At 41.3% G+C, this 24,410-nt stretch overlaps 1 protein-coding gene across 2 annotated transcripts; it reads left to right on the top strand.

The window, feature by feature from the left end:
• Positions 1 to 7,946: 7,946 nt before the first annotated feature.
• On the top strand, positions 7,947 to 23,632 carry ARPC1A (actin related protein 2/3 complex subunit 1A). 2 transcript variants are annotated; one of them, XM_074840913.1, is made up of 10 exons: positions 7,947 to 8,057; positions 11,299 to 11,403; positions 11,992 to 12,096; positions 14,365 to 14,587; positions 16,248 to 16,355; positions 19,737 to 19,949; positions 21,078 to 21,153; positions 21,354 to 21,547; positions 22,260 to 22,350; positions 23,242 to 23,632. In XM_074840913.1, the coding sequence occupies exons 2-10, from the start codon at positions 11,340 to 11,342 to the stop codon at positions 23,278 to 23,280; spliced, it is 1,113 nt and encodes a 370-aa protein (XP_074697014.1). In that variant the 5' UTR covers positions 7,947 to 8,057; positions 11,299 to 11,339; the 3' UTR covers positions 23,281 to 23,632. The 2 variants fall into 2 exon arrangements, with proteins under 2 accessions (XP_074697014.1, XP_074697015.1); XM_074840914.1 differs by having other exon boundaries at positions 7,956 to 8,057; positions 11,322 to 11,403.
• The last annotated feature ends 778 nt before the right edge of the window (positions 23,633 to 24,410 follow it).

The following is a 24,410-nucleotide window of genomic DNA, read 5'->3' as shown; positions in this document are numbered from 1 at the left end:
CTCCTTCCTTAGAGTGGTTTTTTATTTATTTATTTATTATTTTTACAGCAGCAACAACAACAGTCCTCCAGTGATTCATATCAGTAAACAGTAAGCACTAAATGAGCTGTGGGGCTCATATTTTCCATGAGATAAAAAGACACATACATATTGTAAACTGTGGAGTAGAGACTGTGTTTGTGAGAATGCAATCAAATACAGTTTCAGTCAGGTCTAAAGCCAGCTGCTGCTACTGCAGTATAACTCTGAAATAAATAATGTTGGTATATAAACTCAAATCCATACACAAAGAAATTCAGGAAAACAGACTCAGACTCAAGACCTTCATAAACAACAGGGTCTATTTCTGCCTCAGAGGTATATCATCATTTTAGCTCTCATTTAGCATGCAAGTAAATACACAGGTCCTAACGTTCCGTAATGCAGATCCAGTGGGGATGAATCCCATTTGGCTTAACAGTGCACAATTTTACAGAGAAAAAACAAACTCTACAGAAAACTGTGATGCACAAATCATGTCTTTGAGAACCAAATGGAAAAGCTGAGCAGATAAGACATTCTGGGTCTGCTTACTATTAAATGAAAGCCTGAGCCTGACCTTCAACACACTACTAACGAGCATGAGGAAGTCATCAGTGAGTACTGAGCAGCTGATGAGAGAGCAAATCTGTGGCTGATGTAAGTCACCTCCCCACCTTTCTGCCCTTTGCATTGGTAGCTGGAAACCTTAAGGTATATATATTCCATTATTTCTCTCCAGTGCTGATTTGAAACCAGAATGTTAATATACATGTTAGCACTTGCATTGCTTTTTATGATCCTGAAAAGCAGAATGCATGTTAGCTCACTGATTGCAGCCTGGCAAAATTAATCCACAAAAGAAGAAATCTACTTCCTCTCTGCCTCCCTGGTAATCTACATCACAGATGGCACCCTGAGGAATTCCTCCATTTCCTCTCGATTTGTCCTTTCTTTCACTTATTACACAACTCCACTCATCACACCTATCAGGCCTCCACAAAGAGTGGGCTGGCTTCCCCCTCTAGCTAGTCAATGGCATTCGTAATTGGCACAGAGGGGAGAAAAGTTGCCAGCACTGAGCAGATTGCTCCTTTGGCACTGCGCTGACAACTGGCACTTCAGAAATATCATAGCTAGCTGTGGATTTAACGCACAGCCTTTCCTCCCAGAGCGAGGCTGAGCCTTCTGCCACCTTTGTGCTTTCAGCTGCTGCATGTTCAGACAATATCTTCACCTTCCATCTACAGCACGCCCTCAGCCACCCTCTTTCCACTGAAGGGTAGAAATAAAAGCCTGAAGTATCATTAGAACTAAAGCTATTGACTTAATAACAGGTGGGGATAATACCTTTAACTAGTCCAGTGGTACTAAGCGAGCATACCACCACCTGGTTTATGGTCAGATCTAGAGCTGTCCAAGTTGGCTGGGATCACTCCCTTTGATTTCAGCGAACTGTGGATCCAGTCGTTAGAAAGGCAGCCTATGATACACAGAAAAATTAAAGATATGGCAAAATTTCTCAGAAGGTGACATACAGATATCAGGTCTATGTATCCTAGCCTTCAATGATCTGTCAAATAGTTGTGCTGTCAATCTATTTCATACCTTCCTCACAGGCTTCATGTGTGACAAAAGATCCATGTCAGGAGCAGGATCATTACATGCACCTGGAAAAGATTAAGAAGAACTATTAAATTGCAATAAAAGACCTGTAAGTCAAGATGGAATAGGCTGAGCAGTTAGCCCTGAAAGGAGAAAAAAAAAGCACCATCATGAAACTCCAGGGTAAGAAAAACATACACAAATATATTAGAAAGATCATTCCAACAGAGCAGCTGTGAAACTCTTTCCTGCACCTGAGCTTCCACATTCAGCACAAATACCCAAAAAAGAACATTTTCATTTAACAATCAACACGTCCCAAAGGGAATGCACTAATTTAAGGAAATGACTAGACTAGGCAGAAAAGATGCATGTAGGACACTCTCAACCCACTGGAGCGCAAGAGAACCGCAGCACTTTGCACCCCGTGCACAACTCCTCGATCAGAATCGTTATGGTGCCTGAGCACAGCAGTAACAAGCCATGGTGTCAGCAGCTGATCTACACCCACGAAGGAGAATCTGCAAAGTGTACCATCAGCGGCATGACTTGCCATTTATTTTTCAACTGCAACAAAACTCTAGAGCATGAGTAGCTTCAAATTCCTGGGGTAGATACCATCTTCCTGTTCTTCTCATCCTCATAACTGCACATCAATTATCCTTCTGCTCCTTTTCAGATTAAGGAACTGGAAATAGAGCTAGACTCCTGACAGAAACACCATGTGGAGACTGAAAATTCTGCACAAGAGCATGAGGCCTCTAAAGGAGCCGGTCCTCCACAAAAGATGGCTACAAAACCAACTAGTGCATGCAGGAGCAACGGGAAAAGATGTAGAACAAACTGTAAACTTAGAATCTGAGGCAGATCAAGGAGGCAGCAGGTATTCCCTGCTCCGGCTCAGTGTTTCATCACTTGGGAGTTGGGCTCGATGATCCTTATGGGTCCCTTCCAACTTGAGATAATTCTGTGATCACACAATCACACCTTGGGCACACCAGGGGCATTCTGCCTCTCCAGAACACATACTGCAGGAAGCACACATTCAATTTATACCAACAGCATCCCCAGACATGTGGCCCATTGTAGACTTGTGTGCACCTTTTGAGACAGTGTGCATCATTCTCTACAAAGGATTCTTCTCCTCTCCCTGCTTTGCAGCCAATTCCTGTCCTCAAATACAGCCTCTAATATGTGCACAGACATGAACACACAAGTTAAAAACTACCTATTAACTACCATTTTTAGGGTCGTGACTGTACTCTTCACCTTGATGTCATTATGTACAGGTATCAGATATATTCCAGGTCAGTTTTTTCCAGTGCAAAGATTTCTCCTGTTGAACTTTCTGGTACAGGAACAGGAGGCTAACCAGAGCCTGGCCAAGTAAAGGAAGACCATACATGAACTGCATGATGCAGAGGAGAGGGAGATAGGATGGCTGAATCGGCTCAAAACAAATTGCACACCAGGCACTGTGTCTCAGTGAGCAAAGGGCTCGTTTTCTGGGGAGATTATCCAAGGGCCTCAATCCTCTTCCTCTCTGTCAGCGGCTCAGGAATAGGCACCGAAGCTGGAGCTCACATGTTTGAACCCACCTGGCATGAATTTATTAGAGCAGAAAAGGGTGTGGGATGGAGATGAGGAAAACATAGGCGTGTTCTGAACACCAGCTGACTCATGCAGTTCCTACAAAAAGGAACAGAGATATTCCACAAGTCTCTTTACGGAGAGACCAGTTCTGAAATGGCTAGTGGTTAGCACAGATGTGTTTCCACTAATGGTAAAACAGAAAGGGGAAAAGAGCAGCATCCTTCTACTTCCAGAAGGGATGCACATTAAGGGCTACATCTTTTCTCAAGGGCACCAAAATTGCACAGCAAGGACCAATCTTAGGAAAAAGCCCACCTCATCCTGGCATGGTACTCCAGGACACTTCTGTACATTCCAGCAGTCTAGCAGGGAAAACAGGGGCCAAAACCATACAAAGCAAGTACCACCCAATTCCTACTTCTCTTCCTCCTTCCCCTGGTGTAAAAACAAGGGGTTGCACATCACTGCTTATCAAACGTGCCTAGACATTAGAGCATTTCTACCTTCCTTCCTAGCAAGGCTTTGAAAGGTAAATAAGATGCTACAGCAACACAGCTTCAGTCTCCTCTTTTCTTCCAGAGTACTGTGTATCTTGCCAAGAGCCACCCATTGAAAAACTGCTGTAGTACTGATTAAAACAACAGGTCGGAGATATCAAGAAGTGGCCTACCTGGGAAAAAGCCTAGAAGACAAAAAAGTGTGCAATGATCCGCAGATAGAAGAATGATCTGTGCGTCAGATCTTAAAACTTGCAAATATGCTTCTCAAGTACACCTGGAATGATAGAAGATATCCAACACTACTTGAAAAGGATCTGTGCTAACACAGATTTGGGATTTTTCAAGTCAGGGATAGAAGGTACAATCTGGGCCATCTCTTGCAAATAATACCTCTCATCAGCAGCCTTCATTCACATTCTTAATAAAGCTTATTGTATGGGGAAAAACCTGAATTTGTTCACAGCAAGACAGCAGAACAGAGCATTCTGGGTTGCCGCACAAAACTAAGATGCTAGACATAGCGGGGTGCTGCAACAGGAGGGTAGAGTAGCACAGAAAGAACAAATTCTAACAAGTTGGGAGGCAGAAACAGCTCCTGTGACAGCACAGTGGGATACAGTCTGTAGGACATGACACTTTGTTGGTTGTGGGAGAATTACTCCAGAACTAGGAGGGCTGACCCTTCGGGGATGCCTCGAACCAGCCAACATTAACAATGCCAGTGGACAATTTTGCTGCCATAATCTAAAAAAAAAAAAAAAAAAAAAAAAAAAAAGGTGATGAACACTGCTGCTGTTTCTTTTCTAGTGATCATTTTCTGTAGGAGCTAGAGTAAAACACTGCTGTCATCCAAACACCCCTGCTGTTGTTCACCAAGCCCTGCTTGGACAACTGGAACAAATGCATTTAGGCATACAACCTTTGAAAAGCAGGCTAACAGAGCGCGGGTGCTGCCGGATGTCACACACTTTACACTTTGCTCCGAAGGTGGCCATTTAGAGCCTAAGCCTGGGGGCTTGGCGGCCCGAGCAGGCACGCTCCTACCTGCTTCACCACAGATCTCTTCTGGCAGCAGGGGAAAAGCAGTCAGTATCAAGCTCATTGTTACCTAGAAAGCCAGTATGCAAAAAGACTGCACAGAAAAAGCCTGGTCAAGCTGCACACAGCGAGAGCCGTCTTTCTTCTTTCTCATTCTGTATTATGACCATTGCACAGATTCCACAAAGTTAAAACAGGAGTCGGCAAGGGGGACACAGTTTTAAGTAGCAAAAAAGCAGGACATTGGGATGCATCATCTTTCCCTGCTTAAAAAAAATCCCAAATTTGCTGTTATTTAGTTCATCAGCGACTTTATCTAATCTTAAGGCAATATTTGATAATTCAAGAATATTACTGATAAAAACTGATTTTGACAAATTACTGTGATCTAGACAGCAGTTCTAGAGAAAGAGGGAATATAACACAATTAGGGGAAAAAATTACATTTGCAGCATCTTTCTTTTAAACATGAGGCATCATACGGCGCTATACTGGGAACTGCTATATTTTCAGATACTAGGGTAAACAATGCACATCTACAATGCCTCGAGGCAAATATTTTCATCTGCAGTTACCTGTTTGTATATGTAACAGTATATATATACACACACTGTTATATACACAAACATATATTTTTTTTTTTTTTTTTAAAAAAAAAAGACCTCTTTTTGACTGGCTGCTACCTATCTGCATTCATCTGCTGCATGAGGATGTTCCAGCTCACATTTTTTTCATATATATCTTAAGGTCAGACTGCATCTAAACTACTTTCACTAAGATCAGTTCAGTCTTGTTTCTGAGGCCCTAATCTCAAAAACATTGGCATCCTTTCCAGATTAGCATAGCATAATTGTATCAGCAGTACAGCAGGAAAAATGGTGGAAAATTCTCCAGAAAGCTTCACTGGAGACAGGGCCTTAGCTATTAATGCTTAAAAATTCGGCAGAGTTCTTCATTTAGATACTTTCACTCCATCTGGTGAAAATCATTTTGTAAACATAAAACCATACTTAAACGTAATTTCTTTCCTGTTACGTAATTTTACTTGGCCTGGTTGCGTATCTTTAATCTGTGCAGCTGATCTAGTTTTATCGTTAAGCCAATAAGGGCTGCAATGATTACATATCTCACAGTTACAGAACTGTAGCAGCACTGGTTTAGACCATTGACTCCAGCCTCCTTCCCGAATGCAAGATCTTATATTGCACTTTTGCCATTCTGTCAAATACTTGTCTGATCCATTCTTAAAAACCGCGAAGAAGAGCCCTACGTCCTGCCAAGTCAGTCCAACACAGGGCTTGACTACTTCAAAGGAATCACTGACAATTTTTTTCACTGTAACCTAGATCTGCCTTGCTGTTATCTTAGCTTATGACTTCTCGCCCTACCTCCAGTGGACATAAAGGAACAATTTGTTCCTTTCCTCATAGCAGAAGCCTTTTATCTATTTGAAGACTTAACACATCTTTCCTGCTTTCTGTCCTCTCAACAGGCTCAGCAAAAGTCACGTCTTCAAAGACTGATCATTATTGCCACTTTTTTCTCCAAACCATCCTTATTTCTCATGTGTGGAGCCCAGGACTGGACATACTCTTGCAGCGCAGGATTCCTGTGTATGTGTTACCAGCATTTTCTTACCTATATGGACCTGCATGGTGTTTGTCTCTTCTGCAACAGCAAGACATTAGGGACTCCTATCCAGTTTACAACCCACAGCAGCCCTCCATCCTTTCCTGCAGCACAGCCAGCTGCCCCATTCTTCCATCTTGTAACTCTGAAGTTGATTGCATTAAAGCGTACAGCAGTGCACCTGCCTCTGAACCACATCCTATTTTTTCCATAAAGCTCCCACCGAATCCAAGTTCCATGACTGCGTTTATTCTGCCTTCAAACTTGATCTCATCTTCGAATGCCGTAATTACATTCTTTATTTCATCACAGATGAGTAATAGACCCAGGGTAATTCCCTGTATAAGCACTGATACCAAGTACATTTTTTCCTCAACCAGTTTCGCAACTCCCTCAGAGCGGTATCATCTAGACCGGTTTTCCAGTTTATTATTAGACTATCCTGCAAGCCAGTGTCAGAAGCTCTTCTAAAAAAATCAAGATATATGACATATACTGCTTCTCCCTTATCTGCAAGCCTTGTTATGCTGCCAGAAAAGGAAATTAGATTGGCTCAATTCATTCATGACAAAGCCATACTGGCTAGCATTCACCTTCTTCTAGATGTTTATACATTGTTTATTTTTCTCAGACTTAAAATTAAACCCACTACTCTATTGCTCCTTTGTATATCTGGGAGTCACTAACCTCCCCATTCCCCTAGACTTGCCTTTTTTTTTTTGTTGTTGTACTTGAGTTCACAAAACCTCACAGGCAATGAAGTTTGAAGTTTTATAGGAGCCAAACCACGAGACCCCGAACAACAAGCTGCTCCTCAAGTAGATTAAGAGTAGGGCAAAGTACTGTGAATGAACTTCTATATTCCAGCCAGATAGGAGGAAAGGTCCTACAGCATCTGAGTAAGTTTGGATAGGATTGCTATTCCCTGCAGTGGAAGGGAATGCCTTCCTTCCATCCTTCACCCTCCAAAAGGGAGGAAGGTCACAAAGACTCCTAGCATGATAGCTCTCCAACCCTCTGTAAGTCAAGCTATGCTGAAGAAGCCCAAATGATCTCCCCTCAAGTCTTTACAGCCTCCTCACCAAGCCTCCACGCTCTCTCCTGCCGCCCCTCACCTCAGGAGACCTCACACAAACTAGTCCCTCCAGCAGCGCTTTAGGCCTCCCCACAGCCAGACAGCCCCTTCCAACAGGGGCAGCCATAACCTCCTTCACCTCACAAGGCCACAAAGCACCAGGGATGACAAAAACCCCCTTCCCCAGGAGATGTTCACACCTTCCCCTTCCCGCCTCTCCCACCCCTCAGTGAGGGGGACGCACACCGCACTGCGCATGCGCGCTCCCCACCGCGCGCCCGCCGCCGCCTTTGTGTGAGGCGCGGGCACGGCGCGCGCCCGCCGCCCCGCGCCCTCCCGCCGCGCAGGCGCAGAGCGGCTCCCGCCGCGCCCCGCCTTCCCCCGCCCCTGCAGCGCGGCGGCGGCGCAGGCGCAGCCCGCGGGGCGGCCGGCGGGCGGCGCGCAGGCGCAGTAGCGCGTTTCCTGGCTCCCTTGTCAGTGCCGGCCCCCCCCCCCCCCCTTCGGCCTCTGCCGCCGGCCGCTCCCTCTCCCGCCGCCCGGAGCGGAGTCGCGTTGACTGACCAGAGTCCGCGAGTCCCGCTCCGCTCCCGCTGCCTCAGGTGAGTCTCCGCGCCGGGGTTGTCTGTCTGCGGCGCCGCTGGGCCGGTCTGCCCCCGCCCCGAGAGGGATGGGGGGCGGGGGGAGCCTGCAGGCCCGCCGGTGCTGAGGGGATGGCGAGGGGTGGGGGGGGAGTCACCTCAGCCTCGACCTGCCTGGGGGTGGGGGGGCCGTGCCTGGCCTTGCCGCTGCACGGGGCGGGGGACTGGGGACCCCCTTCTGAGGGTGAGGCGCTGGGGACCCCTCAGCTCCTTCGCCCTGAAGGGACGGGGCCGCACGGGGGGATGGATGGGGCCGGCGAGGGAGCAGCTGGGCGGGCCTCGGCGGGGCAGCCCCTGCCCTGCCCCTGCCCCGCCGGGGCCTCCGCAGCAGCGCCGTGCACCTGTGTTATCAGCGCGGGCAGGGCCGCAGCCCGCAATCCATCCCAAAGCGGTCGGCTTTATAATGCTAATGGTGTCCTGTGTCAGTAGGCTTGCTGTGAGGAGTCACCCTCTTGGGAAAGCTGCGCTGAGTGACTTGGAAGGGACTGACAGTAGTAGGAGGCAGTCCTTAATTATAGGCACTTCTCTTCCAGATGTGTGCAAGTGATGTAGGTGCTCTGAAAATAGGCAAGGATTAAAAAGATCCCTTTCTCTCTCTCACACACGCACTTGTTATCTCCACTTCTGAGTCTGCATCCTTGCTAGTTGCCTTACACCACATATTTCTCACCCCATTGAGAGATGACAGCAGCTGTGTCCTGTGCTGCCCAACTTGGATTTTTTCAGTCTGCATACTGAAAGAACTCCTGCTGTACAAAGGTGCAAATTTCCTTTCCCCCCCCCCCCCCCCTTTTAAAAAAATCATATTGAAACTCAAGGACAGTTACTTTGCATTTGAAAAAAAGATGAAGGATAGCTGCGTTAAGTACTTGGCTAACAAAGTTATTGTAACAGTATCTTCCCTGCGTGAGATTCTGAGATTGGCTGACAGAAAGGCATTGAGGGGTTTACTACATATAAATTATATCAAGAGTCATAGAGCCAGTTGCATTTTCACCAGTGAAATGTGAGTTTGATTTTGTCAATGTATTGGTAAGGAATAAGTATAACTGGAAGGCTTCATCAAGATTTATCTTCCCAAAGAAAATAGAACTGCAACTGTCAGATGACAGAAATAGTAGTGCTTTTTGAGATTATCATCACTGTTGTTTTTTATGAGTTTGTTACCAAACCAAAATGGAAAACAGGTGCTTGCTACAAGTTACAGTGCTCAAGAAAATCAATGGGAAGGAAGGGATCATATTGCTTGTCTAGGCTATCTTTGGGAACGATGTGTAGGTTAGTAAAAATCTGAACTGGAAGTTAGGATGGGACCATATCGTTTCTGTGTAGTGGCAATCTGTGAAGAAAATACCAGGGTAGTATTAGAAAGTGTTTCAAAATAGCTGCGTTCCTTGGGGAGGGGAGATTGGATATTTTTACATTTTATTTTGGAAAGAGTAGAAAAGGCTGAGCATTCCTTGTTGGTAGAACAGTTCTTCAACTTTTCCTGTATATGGAAATGTACTGCTACTGAATGTTGGCATGTACTAAAGCAAGATTGTGGAAAAAGTAATTTGCAGTTGTGTTTTGCTTATATTAACACATGGAATCTCAAATCATGGTTGTCCAAGGTCAAAGGTAACTCGGATTATGTCGGCATTTTCACATTAATAAAAAGTAATTATTTTGTTTAGGACTGAATATATTTAATAGCTTTCCTTGATTGGTAGAATATGATTATCAGAAGAACCATGAAAATCATGCTGGTTAAAATGATGAACTGGACTTAAAGCTCATATAGTTAAAAGTTATATTTGAAGTATATTTGAAATGCAACTGTACGTTGTGTTTCTTTAAAATAGCAGTGCTTGATTTCTTAAAATAAAAGGACAAAAGAAAAAGTCTCTCCAGTTATTTGCATTGGCGAAGTACTTTATCATTTCTGGTCCAAGATTCAGCACTTTCAGCATATTTGTTAAACTAGTGGTGTGATAGTAATCGCTAAGCTCCGTAAGAGCGTACTCATCTTTCATTCACTCCCAAGTTTCTGTTGGACTGCCATTCATTTCCTGTTTGCTTCCAAATTCCTACCTTGTCCTGAAGTCTCCACCCTCTGCTAACATGGCCATACTTGGGTATGTTGTAATTTCAGGCTATAATGGGTGTGGATGTCTTGGAATGACATCACAGAGACATTTCTTTTTAGATGTATATGTAGGGGTAAAAAGACTTTGATCCACCAGCCAAGAATAAATTGCTATGAAAATGAGTGGAATATATGAAAGGAATTGACAAATCCAAGTTGTATGTATTGAACTATGCACATTTTAGTTATTACAGGTGACCTTGAGTTTTTACGATGTTATCTTCCATCCATTTATGCTGCCCTTGATTAATACAGGACATACAATATGATACGTATTTTGAACAACTTTGTAATTGCTGGTCAGTGTGCCTCCAGTTTCAGGTGTTCAGCACTGTAGCAGTCATAAGTTAAAGAAAAAAATAGGTATCTGGCTTTTTTTTAAACAAATTAAAATAGTTACAACTAGAATGATTCAGCTTGTTCAATTAGCGTTTGAATGTCATGGGGGAAGAAGCCTGACTATAAAACAGTTTAGTGCTAGAATTAATTTGAAGACATTAGTAATTAGTTAATTACTAATCTTAATAATTTTTCCCTAGGATACATATAAATGGCTTCATCAAATAATACATCAGCAGAGTACAGTTACATATCAATGTTCTGGACACACCAATTTAACCTCCTGAAAAAGACAAGAAAAATATTTTATTGTAGTGCTGCCTGTGAGCTTTGATACATATCAGGCTTTTGAATCAATTCACTGAGTTATGTCCCTTGGTTTTATTTTTTTTTCCCAAGTATTCTATTTCTGTAGTAAAATTATTAGGTTTGTTAGGTTTCCTAAGAACCAGCTCTCTCTCTGTGAGGATAAGCAGAAGCAAGTGTATACGGCTTTTAGGGCAGTTGCAATTAGCTGTAGTAAGCAGGACAGTTAAAATTCATCAGCCTGCTGAAGATATCAGGGCATATGGCAAAGGCAGCTCTTTAGTGCCCTTATTTACTGAGTAAGTTGTGATCTTCTGTAAGTAAATTGTAATACTGGACTGAAACTACCTTGGTAATTGTTGAAGGCTGATTTTGTTTCAATAATTATCGAATTTTGAAGTGTTTTGTTTTAAATTTTACACCTTTCAGCTTTTTCAATTTTTACAACATAGGAATATCTTTAACTCGGAATGTCTCTACATCAGTTTTTACTAGAGCCAATCACCTGCCATGCATGGAACAGAGACCGTACCCGTAAGTAATATTTTAGTTTAATTTTTAATTTTTTTTCAATTGCTGTTTTCTCTTTGCTGTCAGTTTGTGATCTTCTGGATCGCGTTTAGGGAAGGTATGGTCAAATATATGATGCTACATGTTAAATGTTCCACTTAGGATCCAAAAAGCACGTGTCTTCTAAATCTGAACTTTTCAGATGCTGGATCCGTTGCCGGATCTCTGGCATATGAGCAAATCTAGGCTTACTAGTGTTCCAGAAAGCTTTGCCTCTTGTCTGCACCTCATGAGAATGAGCTGGCCCTTACCCTCTTTGACCCTCTGTTTTGATGCTCCCCAAACCAGCCTTTTCTTTTAATAGCCTGGTTTTCTACTATAATGTGGACTGTTATGTTCCAAATGTATTGTCTTTTAGTGCAGTATATTCCTGACCACATTGTGACCGTCATTATTTAAGATTATCTGGGGATGTTGGCCCTTTGTTCACAAAACCCATGTAATGCTCTGAAATTTGAGAATAGAGGTATTAGATTGCAAAGTCTTTCCAAGTAAAGCATTTGGTATTGAAAAGCCTTCTGTACTATTGGATTGCTTTATTTCTTCTTCAAGAAATTGCCATTAGCCCTAATAATCATGAAGTCCACATCTACAAGAAGAGCGGGAACCAGTGGGTAAAGGCTCACGAGCTAAAGGAACACAATGGACACATTACAGGTAAGAGAAGGTTGTGCTGTGCCAGACATTAACTTTGCTCGCCCCCTGTTTTCCCCAGTTGAGAATCTGAACAGGAAATCTGCAAGTGTTGAGTAAATAGATCTTTTTATAGGTTGGCATTCCCACTTACGGAGAGCTTTGCAGTGTTTTTCTGGACTGCATGCAATGAATGTTAGGAAGAAAAGCCCTATTTCATTTCCAGACATTTTGGTAGAGTAACTGAGCTTTTCTTATCTATTGCTTATTTTTCATCTGTAGTGACATAATAAGAATAAAATTTCAGTCTACTGAAGTAATCTGGTTGTGGCACAAACTCTTCTGGTGATACACGCTGCTCCTTTTCAAGTGCTAGTATTAAAACTTCGTCAAGTATATAACTGTTGTGTTGATTTGTGGTTTCCGACAGCAATAAATATCCTTTTTTAGGGACTGTATAAAGACTTGAAGTGGTCAGTCCTGGACTTATGACAGACCATCAGTGAGCCCATTTTACTGTAGGCCCGGAGTATCTGTAGATCCACAATGAAAATGTAACAAGAGTTGCCACAATGAGTCACAAGGTGTTACTTATTTTAAAATGTGATTGTCCTGTGGTAGTCTTTTATATTTCTGGTTTTTTTATGGTGATATTTTTACAAGGGCTTTATTCTCTAAGGAAATTAAAGTAATTAATACAAGCACTTGCCCAAAACAGCAATATCCTTTATTCTGTTCTCAGCTCACTAATGGGCAGAAGTATCTGCCCAACAGCATTTTGCAGGAACTTTATTCAATTTATCTCATTCTTGCTGTCAAAGAGCACAACTGTACGTGCTCTTTTGTGAAGAGTCACTTGGGCTGAATTTACAAATGGCATGCTGTTCCCCAAAGACATTTCTCTGCATTTTACTCGTACCTGTTAGTGTTAGAAGCCAAATATTCATGACTTGGGAAAAGAGCTCTCCCTGCTTTCCTGCACAGCGTATACCTTTGGAATACTAAATACTGTGGTTCTTTTTGTAAAGAGTAGACTTAAACTGTGGTTAGACACAGGAGATTGATCAAACCGCTTGTTGCCTCTGACAGGAGAGGTTCAGCTGCTGCCACTCCAGCTTCTGATCACAAGGGACAAGGTCCCTTGCCTTGCCTTCTGTGTCTTGATTCAGGGATTTGTGGTGAGCTGCTTTTGTTCTCTTACAGGAAAAGCATTACTCCCTCTTTTTGCCAGCTTAGTTTTGTGCTAAGCTAAAAAGCTGAACGTGCCACGGGTCAGAACACCGGTGCTGGTGCAAGGGAGGTGGCAGGCAAGAGAAGTCAAGAGAGGCAGGATGGTTCCCCTTTCAAAAGCAGTGCTAGATTGACTTGTATAACTGTGGTTTCAGACTACCAGCCTCTTCAAAGTTGAACTTTTAAAGCATAAGCCTATTTTGAAATAGACCATATATAAATAATATGATAAAATTAGTACAAATTCTTTCCACATCTTTTATTGTTTTTTCAGTTTGTGTGCTTAAGGAGTGTTTTTAATACTGAACGCAGTTATGAAAAACCACTGAAATATCATTTTGTGGCAGGTGAGTTCAGGATTGCAGTCTGCATCTCAAAGAAAGATGCTAAAGGAAAGATGAAAAATAAGACTGGAAGGTCTTACCAGTGGAGAACATCCTTCATTGCATAGGATGGGAAAGAAGCAATGGCAGGCTTATCAAAGGCTTTGTTTCATTCTTTGAATTTGTTATTTTTGTTTGGTAAATGTTTCTTTCTCAGAATGAATAGGCATGGAAAAAATCAGTACATAAAGATTGATAACTTATAACAAAAAAACCAAAACCCTGCTATCTAAACTTTTCGATCACGTCTGCGGTCTGGCAGCAAGCAGACAACTATGTGAGAGGCTTGTGCAGAGTTTCAGAATTGCTGGGTTTCAGCTGTTGAAACGGGTCTCTTGCAGAAGTCGGTGGTTTGAAGCGTGCAGGCAGACGGGCCTCAGCTGCTCTGCGGAGCTCCACCTGTTGGCAAGCCCGTCAGGGCGGGCTTCCTCAGCCGGCAAATTCCCGGTGGGAGCTGGGAATCTGGGATCTGCGATTTGGATGAAAGCTGGAGGGACAAACCGATATCCCTAACAGTTGAAAATGGTGCCTGGAGAATAAGTGAACAAGGGGAATACTAACATCACAGTAATAAGTGTCTCTGTGGTAGGAGGCTGTGAGACTGGCTCTGTTTTGACTTAACTGTAAAGCAAACAGTATCTAAAGGGAAAAGTTTATTAATGTGAACTCTAAATTGCAGGTATTGACTGGGCTCCCAAAAGTGATCGCATTGTAACTTGCGGTGCAGACCGTAATGCCTATGTCTGGAGTCAGAAAGACGGCGTGTGGAAACCAACCCTTGTGATCCTGAGAATTAATCGTGCAGCCACCTTTGTGAAATGGTCTCCCTTGGAGAATAAATTTGCAGTGGGAAGTGGAGCTCGACTTATATCTGTGTGCTACTTTGAATCTGAAAATGACTGGTGAGCTGTTTAATTTCCATTTATACCTTTAACGTCTGCACAGGGAAGCTGAAGTCTGGATTTTAATGGTGGTAACTAGGTTACTATTTGCCCAATTCCTAAAATCTTCAGGAAATGTAGAGGGATAGGCCTCATCAGTTCCTTCGTGGACTTTTTACATCTTACGGAGAGGGTTTCCTCTGTTACTTCTTTACTCTGGTGTAGCACCTAATAGACTTAGCCTGTTTTCAGGTTATACATATTAATGTGGATGTGTTCCGACTGACTGCCATGAATATATGTTGCTTTTCTAAAAGTGCAAGAATTTCTGCAGAGTAAAAATTTCTTTACCACAACTGTATGATTGAAAAAACAGAAATGTTTGCCCACCACTACCTCTTTCCAGAATGAATCAAGAAACCTTGACTTGATTCTGACTTCCGTATAGGTTATTTTGGCCATTTCTTGTCATTGAAGAATGCAAGTCTGTCACTTATCTCCAGGGTGGTCTATTAGAAGGTGTTTGAGCTTGTCATCTACCTGTTTGTAGTCTGTTATGTATTTTTATCATAGTTTGTATATTTCAGACAGGACTATCACAAATACTTCCACTATTAACTTTTTTTTTCCTTTGGTATCTAAACTTAGTGCTTCTGATCTGTAATGGATCTACATTTGTAGTGGCACATGTTGGAGCTACATTTACCATATCACCTGTAGGTGAAGTCAGTATGTTGAGTATCTGTTGTTTTGGGTTGCATAAACATGCATAAAAACACAGGTGTCTGCTGTGCTGTATGCAGTCTTCCATGTGGAGATGGTAAACAGTGATACCATCTGCAAAGTACATTTTAAATATTGTTTTGGACTTTTATGCTTTCCAACATATTCAGTTATTAACATTTTCTCTGCTTCGCTTGTCTGCAGAAGAATCAAAACCCCATATGTTGGAGACAAATAATGTAATGTGATCCTTAAAACTGCTTGTGCCTGATGAAAGTAAATTCAAAGAAAAAGCACCATCATCCCAAAGGCCATCAAGTGAATAACAGATTTCATTACTTTTTTGTAAATAGTTCAAACAAACTAAATCTGCTGAGACATATTTAGGCTAATATTGATGCATTCAACATCAGGACCACTTTTCACTGTACTTCAAATAATTGAGATGTATAAACTGGTCATATCACTGGCAGTTCGCCCATTTACTTGTTACATTTTACAGTTATTGTATTATTAAACATTAGGAAAGTCAGTAGGCAAGAGAGATGACTGTAGAACTCCTTGGAAGGAGATAGAGAGGATTTGTACTTAGTGATATAAGAAAACAGTGCTTCTTAGCTCAATATCACAGTCAAAACTGAGCTCTTATTCATAGAATGTAAAGGACCAGGCAAAATTTGCATGAAGAAGTTCTGTCTGATGCATTATAAAAATTACTTGGAAGGGGAATAGGGCTCAGGTGAAGAGATGCATATTTAACACGAGTTTGTTCATAGGATTAAAAATTTTAATTAAGATAACCATATAAGGTTCATAGACTCTACAAGGAAATATGAAAGGTTTAGGCATAATGTGTATTTTGCAAAAGTGATGTGTTTAGGGGTGATCTTTTTGAGGAGTATTTCATGGATTTGGGGGAGTCCAGAGTCATATAATTTTTTTTTTTTTTTTAATTTAGGTGGGTGAGCAAACACATTAAAAAGCCCATTCGTTCCACTGTCCTTAGCCTGGACTGGCACCCCAACAATGTTTTGCTGGCTGCGGGATCCTGTGACTTCAAGTGCAGGTGAGAGAAAATAAAGCATCTGTAAATCAATTTGGATCACTGTCTCAAGTTAGTCAGTAGCATGGGCATGTTGATCATGCGTTTGTGATTAGAATAGAAGATGGCTCATTGCATACTGTTGTTGTTACCAAAATAAAATATCCAGCTTGAGAAACTTTGGCTTTGGTGCTACTGCATGCAGACTTTGGACTACTAGCATGTATCTGTCAAGGTTTTCATGCCTCAATTTAATGAATTGGTGGGTTTCTTTACTAGCAGTACACAGAAGTAGTAGTACTATGTATGCGCTGAGTGCTAAGCTCTAGTTGTTAGGCTGAAATTAGACTAGCAGGTGCTATCTTGTAGAACACCAACACTGCTAGTTAGAGTTTAAAAAGCAATATCCTAATGGTGCAGTTCCAAAATTCAGAGTAACTTGGCACTTTCAAAGGCAGTATCTCATCTTTTCCTTCCCTGAGTCACTTGTTCTCTCCCCTTTGCCTGTGCCAGCCTTAACATTCTTGCAGCCCTGTGGTGAGCAGGGTCAGGGAATTCATCCACCTGAAACCCAACGCAACAAGACACATTTTTTCAAGACCATTAAAAAAAGAGACTGGTAAAAACAGAGTGGCATGTGAGATGGAGGGCATAGTCTTTCAAACTGATTGTGAAATTACACCGTGAGGGATAGGTCCTGCAAGTTGCTCTGTGCTGAGCGATTGGGGTCATGGCAGTGAAGCCTGCATGGGGAACTGTCTCCAGAGTGGTTGACTTTAATTCATATTTTACTTAATCACTTGTACCTTGAATAATAATGAAAGCTGCTTTTCTTAAATTCTTTATGTAATAGGGCAATTTTTAAGCTTCAAAGTGTGTACTAAAAATGACTAAGAAGGAGTGGGAGGGGGAAGTGCGATTGACTGTTACATTCCTTATTTCAGAATGGAACCCATGCATCTAAATTCTATCCTTTGATACCTTTTTATGTAAGGAGAGACGTTAAATGGAAGCTGGGATGAAGAGGAGAGTTGTCTCCCTTTCCTGCCTTATCTCCGGTTTTAATTAGATAAACTATACATGTTCACTTCCTTTCACAAAAAAACGTGATGTAAAATGTGCTCATTCATCTTCCAGAAGCAGCTGCTTTTCACATGTGGAAATTTTTTCATGTGTGCTCATAAAGCATCTTGGAACTGACATTAGATCAGCTGATATATATATATCTATCCATCTGCTACTTTGGACTTGAGCTCTTTTGTCTCCAGGCTTTGTTCAGTGCTTGTTGTACATCGTACATTGCATCCCTGATTATCTCCTCTTTCTGTTTTGGCTGAGAAGTTAGATTTGCATAATTTTCTGTTCAGTGTGATTTCTTTTTTTTTTTTTTTTTGGAAGAAAGTCAAGGTGTGGCTCAGTCAATTTCCTAGGAGCATTCTCTAGAAGACTTGCTTAGTCTTTTGTTTCCCATAAGAAAACGCCTTCTGTCCTGCATCTTATTTCTCTGAAAATGGGGGACATTTTGAAAAAAGCAAATCTTGGTTTAAAACATTTGGGAAACTTTCTGCTCTTCCTTAACCTTGTACTTTAGGATGAGTCATTTAATAATCTTGCTGCTTTTATCATGGAAATCTCCATATAGAAACATTAAAGTAAGGAAAAGTAGTGGAGATTGGTACTGGGTTTATGTTTCTGGTTCTTCCCAAAACCTATGAAAGAATAATCTCTTTGGTAAATGATGAGTACAGATCTGCAGAATGCCAGTTCTAGGGAATGTTCAGTTACATATTAAAGATAATAAAGATATCTGGGCCTGAAGTATGCATCTGTTCTGAAAGGTGGTTCTGAAGAAAATTATGAAATGGATCTGCCAGAGCCATTGCCAACTAATAAGCAGCTAAGTGGGAGACATTTTGGAAAAAGAATGGAGGGCAGAAGAGGCTCCAGGTTGATAGGTATTCAGCAGAGGTTTTTTTGGTGGCTGGCCTAGATGAGCTCTTCTTTACGTTTGTCTTTAGAAATATATATATAGCTAACAGCACCGCATAGGTGTGAATTTTATGTTCTTGATGGAACAATGTTGCCGTGGGAATGAAAGTCATTTCCCAATGTTCTTTGAAGGTTGGGGCCTTCAAGCTGAGATGATTTTGGTTTTAAAAGAGAGGGAGACTTTAGTAAGGGGAAAAGACTTTTTTTTTTTTTTAACTAACAGTTATCTTCAAGGTCTTTCACTACTTAGGAATGATTTTTCTGCCTTGTGTCAAAGGCTGTTGCTTTAAACATCGTCCTATTTCCATACATTAAAAGAACTGTCCTTTTAGATGTCTATAAAATTAAGTTTGTGGAAGGATTATCATTAGATTATATTTAAACTGATAGAGCCAAATATAAATTCATACTTAATTCTCTGAAAATCTGTACCTAATATAGCTTCAGTTAAACCCTTCTTGTTCCAGACGATAAGCTTTATTTGAATAAGCTGAATATAGGTACCTTTTGAAGTGCATACCCCACACATGTAAAAGATTTGAAAAACAGAGAGCAGAGAGCAACGTTTCCTTAAACTCACTATAAAATAATCCCTTTTTGTGTTTGACTGCAACCATGAATATTTGATCATGGTTTTTCCTTTATACAGAAATGTTTCTCTGGTAGTAGTATGGCGTAGCTCACTTGCTCCTCCTGTTCAATGGACTCTAATCCTATGTTTGTGACGTCCTAGTAACTTCCATGGTAACAGTCAAGAACACCATATTGTGGCATGTCTGAATCATGCAGAAGGAATTTGATGAAAGGGGGAGGCTTTCTATTTAAACATATCTTGAAAATTGTAGTGCTGGGAAAAAACCTATAAAAACATTGTGGTATTTCAGGTTTTCGAGGCATTCTTTCAGTAATGAGCCAGAATAAGGTGGCTCAGAGCCCCTTTGCTGGCATTTGAACATTTTTTTTTCTTTGAAATCCTGCTAAAAAGTGAATGTTCTTAAAAAGTGGGTAATTTTGTAGGTGTTTGTACTAGCTTCTAATTATACAGTGCAATTTGTTTTTTCTCTTGCTGAAGAATTGACTCTGAGAGTTATTAGCACTGCAAAAGGAGGAAAGGGAAATCTTAGCACAGTGGAAAACGCAATGACAATGTATGTTTTTGTGCCATCTTCTAGAAAAAAAAAAGAGTTACAAGAACAGCATTTATGAGAAACCTGTATGCATTACACCTTTGTACTATTGCTTTCTCTCTGTATACTGAAGCTTCCCTGTCACTAGTGGCTTGTTGTTTAAAGATACCGTAGTATTTTAGTTTGGTCGAATTAGAATGCATCTATTTGCTTCCAATGTGAAATGTATACACAGCCCCCAGGAGGGTTTTTTTCTGTCTTTATTCATGCTGAAATCTTGTATTTGCAGGGTGTTTTCTGCTTACATTAAGGAAGTGGATGAAAAACCAGCCAGTACACCATGGGGCTCCAAAATGCCTTTTGGGCAGCTGATGTCAGAATTTGGGGGTGCTGGAAGTGGCGGATGGGTGCATAGTGTCAGTTTTTCTGCCAGCGGTAACCGCCTAGCCTGGGTCAGTCATGATAGTACTGTGTCAGTTGCTGATGCCTCAAAAAATATGATGTAAGTATGTTCTTTCTGTTAGTTATTAGTTCTTTGACATAGAAGGGAGCAGTATGTGGAATATTGTGTTTGCAACAAGAGCTGTGACTGCTGTTTCCAGTTTTGATAATTTTACTGTAGATTCCAGGAGCCTCTTTGAGGCCTGTATAAGAAAGGTAGATTCTTAGAATTTTAGATTATATAATTTAAATTTCTTATAAGAATTTTTCAGTGAGGGTATAGTCAATTTGGGGGGAGGTGGGAAAAGTATTTGAAAAAAACCTGCCACATTCCGCTCCAGTGATTGGGGAAACAATATTTCCTTGTAAATGGATTCAGAAGAATACAGAAACATGCTCACTCCGTAACTACTAAGACCCTATCCCCAACCAGCATCTGGAAAATAAGTTGTTCTTTTCATGAAATGTTAATTCTAGCCAGTGTCCTTAAGACACTGCTGCTGAAATGTTTCAACTTACACCTTCCAATCCAACAAAATATTTCACTAACAGTTCCTCCTTCTGCTCCTCATCTTGATCTGAATAACTTTTCAGTGTCCATGGCTTTCTAACCAAGGATGAGAAGGTTTCCCATATGTTTTGATAGCAGAGATGGCTGGTGGATCATCCAGGCATTGCTGTGCTTCATTTTGAAGTATGGTTCAGATGGCTACAGCTGTATAAGTACCTGGCTGGGGATATCATCAAGTATAAAGTGTCCTAGAATTCATTTCTCATTTATTATAAAATCACAAAAGTTGACTTAATTTAACATACAGGTTTTTTCCTCCTGAAAAGATGATGTCAAGCACTTCAAGTGTTTTTTATGTGTCCATGAAATTAATAGCTTCATCAATTTAAACCTTTTTGGGGGTATTCTTTTTAAACTCTTGCCACTGCTTACACACAATACTAGATAACTTCAGCCTTTCACCTGGAATACTTCATGTTTGTTATAGACCTTCCAGGGCACTTTCATTACGTTAAAACTTTTTATTACAAATTCAAAGCTTCTGGTGTCACCTCAGGACAACGGAGCTACACTGACTTCTTTTCCAATAATCCTTGTGTGGGAACGCTCTCTATTTTTTGTTGGAGCCAAAAATGAGAGGTTTCAATGAAGTCCTCTAACAAACGTTCTTGTGTTCAGGGTTTCGCAGCTGAAAACAGAGTTCCTCCCACTCCTGAGTGTGTCGTTTGTCTCTGAGAACAGTGTGGTGGCAGCTGTAAGTGTCTATTATTTTCTTCTTGTAGAATGTTGTAGTGTTTTGAAGAGGGAGAAACACCATACATTACAAAACTAGTTATAATCAAGTTCTTCCATAGTGTCAGTCTTTGCATTTCTGCAATTTACAGCAGCAGAAAAATGAAATGGTGATTATGTTGGTTATGTTTCCTAACGTGTTTTCATGATGTTTGGTTGCAGGGCCATGACTGCTGCCCAATGCTTTTTAACTGTGATGACCGTGGCTTGCTGACCTTCGTTTCCAAACTAGACATTCCAAAACAGAGCATCCAGCGCAATATTTCTGCTATGGAACGCTTCCGAAACATGGATAAAAGAGCCACTACAGAAGATCGTAACACTACCCTGGAGACACTGCACCAAAACAGTATAACGTGAGTGTCTTGGCGGCCAATACGAGGGGAAGGAATGCTCCCCTTGTTGCTTTGGTTTCCCAGGATGTACTGCAAACCCTAGGAGAGCTCAGATTTGCTGTACCAGATGGGTTTAGCTGGTATCCCCTTTCCATTTTAGTCTGTCACTAACAGCTGTCTTATTTCTGGGACTTACATGGAAGCTGATCAAGTTAATCTTTAACATGGCATGCAGGCTACTGCTGTTTGCTCATGTTTAATGTGTTCTGTATCTTGAACACAGTTATCTTATCAAATATGTAGATAGTTCACAAGAGTTTTGTAGCACTGTGCAAAATCTAGTCAGCAGAATTCACCTGAAACAGGAATTCGCATACCAGCTTCCTATTTCAGATGCTATTTCCATGTGTATTTATTAATAGGATTTCTGGGTAATCGAGTAAAACATCCTTGCATTTAAAAAAGTATGTGAACCCAGAGGATGCTAACATTTCTGAAACAATGTCTTTATTCAAGGAGAATGTTTAGGCTACAGTCACCAAGCGATAAAAAGAGCTTTCAACATCTTTTTTCTTTGCTTATTTTTCTGAAGCATTGTACCAAAAATCTAGCATAAGCTCTGCTATACTCATGTCTCCCTTTGAGAGAGTAGGAGTTGAATTCAACCCAAATTCCCCAGCTTTTTGGCTCTCTGGAACGGGTGTCTGTGTTACAGCTATCACTCTGTTTTCAGCCAAGTGTCTATTTATGAGATAGACAAACGAGATTGTCGTAAATTCTGCACCACCGGCATTGATGGAGCAATGACCATCTGGGATTTCAAGGTATGCTTTTACTACCATGTTTATGTGCACTGGGTGCAGTGGTGGGGTTTTTTTGATCTCTAGCATCAACTTCTGGGGCTCAGCCCTAATGCAGGTTTTACTAGCAGTAGGAAATCCAGACTGGAATATTCAAGACTATTGCTGAACTCCATAAGGAAGACAGATCCAAGATTCAGCGTAAATGCAGATACACTTTGTTTAGCAGATGGTGCTCATCCCAATTTAGTTTTTTAATGGAATTGCTTAATGTGCCTGTAGGAATGAATCCCACTAATTCTTTCCTTCTCCAACCTCTACCTCAGCCACAATCAGACTGCAACTGTCATTGGTACGACACAGCCCACTGCCTCTTCTTGCTCCCATCCCTTTGGATTCTGCTCACTGTCTTTCTGCAGAACATGGTCCCGCCCTCTCATAATTAGCTTACCAAAGTAGTAAGAACTTACCTCAGACAGTTCGAAAATAGAGTAAGCACTGTACTGAAAACCCTGGAAGAATTTAATAGCGCAAGTGCTTGCTTTGCTGAGGAGTGGCCAACAGAGGACTCTGCTGGCCTCCCCAGGCTGCCGAGCGTTCTGCACGGCCTTTAGGAAAAGAAGTTTGTCTGTATTCTCTGATGCCAGAAAGCTCTGGTGGGGACAGGAGCCAGATAAGAAATTGAGGTGATATTTAAGCTGCTTTAATGCAATTTCAGGGGAGGGGGTGGAATCATTGGTATAGATATGCATGAGATTGAAATGAAGTGACTATAGTGATCACTGGCTCTTGAATATGAGTCTAATCTCAAGTTTTCAGGGTTTTTAATTGTTTTTCTTAGCATCAGCATTTACACTGAATTATTTAACACAGGATACTGTAGCAGAATGTGATTAAGATTTTCTCTCTTTCAAGACCTTAGAGTCTTCTATTCAAGGTCTACGAATCATGTAAAGATGGATTTCCATGATCTAGCAGGACAAACTGCTTGACAGAATGCAGCTCCCACATCTGCACAAACCCGAAAAGGGAGGAGGAAGGTGGAATATTTGGAAACACTGAGAAAATACAGCTTGGCAGATTTTCTTTTGAATCTAAATTTGGTGAATTGTGTTGGTTTGAAAATCAGCTGTGATTGTTCTTTTATTTTTTTTTTTTTTTGGTTGGTTGTTTCATTCCATTCTTTACCAAAGCTGCTCCTTAAGTAGTTTATTGCAGGAAGTTATGAATCACTAACTTAAAAGGGGAATTTTATGTAAATTGTCTGCTAGAAATAATAATAATAAAAAAAAAAAAGAAAAACTGATTCTTTGTTTTGGTGCTCATTAGCAGTGATTAAAAAAGGAGTATTAAGGGAATTAACTCGGAGAGAGAAGGGGAAAACCCTGCACTGATATTTTAAGGCCTTAAAACAGGAAAAGTTCATCTTAACTAAAAGTTTCTTGAAGTTGACACTTGAAGACTTGGAGATCTGATGATCTGGATATGAAGATTCAGCTGGGCTTCTTTCAGAGGAATTGTTCCCTTGAGGTGATGATTTTGGAGGATAAATGATTTTGTCCTAGTACTCTTAATTCTGTCTGCCTAGCATTTAATCCAGTAATAATAGCAGATTAGCCTGAATGTCTTTTTTATTGTCTGTTTCGCGACTCATAGTTTTCCAGAAGTAGTTGTAGTTACTTTTTAGGATTTGTACAAAGACTTCTCCGAGCGCAGTGCCTAGGATATGGGGTGGAAAGCTGCACACGGAAAGTGAGGCAAAAAATTTGCTGAGCCTGATCTTAGGAGGACAAATTAAAAGCAAATCACGTTGTAAGTCCACAAAGCTACACAGGCCTGCATGTTGTGTTAGAGCCGAGTGCTTGGCCTATAAAATTCTGTGTAATGACTGGCGGAGAAATGAAACGCACTTACCCGAGGTATCAGCATGGTCTGGCTTCTGCGCAGATCCTTGTCTCCAGGTGACTGTACCTTTTGAAGTTCAGTTCTGAGCCTCGGTGGCTCACGGAGGCATTTGCACATAACTTATTTTATTCACGTGGTCTAGTTACTCTTAACTGTATTGCTGCCTTGAGGCTTGAGGC

This window comes from Strix aluco, chromosome 15 (genome assembly GCF_031877795.1).
Source record: "Strix aluco isolate bStrAlu1 chromosome 15, bStrAlu1.hap1, whole genome shotgun sequence".
NCBI lineage: Eukaryota > Metazoa > Chordata > Aves > Strigiformes > Strigidae > Strix > Strix aluco.
Note: the sequence above shows the minus strand (reverse complement) of the source record. Positions and strands in the feature narration are given on the sequence as shown.

Excerpts from the sequence above, each read along its gene's own strand:
- ARPC1A (XM_074840913.1), top strand. The coding sequence starts at position 11,340 with ATGTCTCTACATCAGTTTTTACTAGAGCCAATCACCTGCCATGCATGG. Across the intron at positions 21,154-21,353 it reads AGAACAGTGTGGTGGCAGCT|GGCCATGACTGCTGCCCAAT; the intron begins GTAAGTGTCTAT and ends GTTTGGTTGCAG. Across the intron at positions 22,351-23,241 it reads TGACCATCTGGGATTTCAAG|ACCTTAGAGTCTTCTATTCA; the intron begins GTATGCTTTTAC and ends CTCTCTTTCAAG.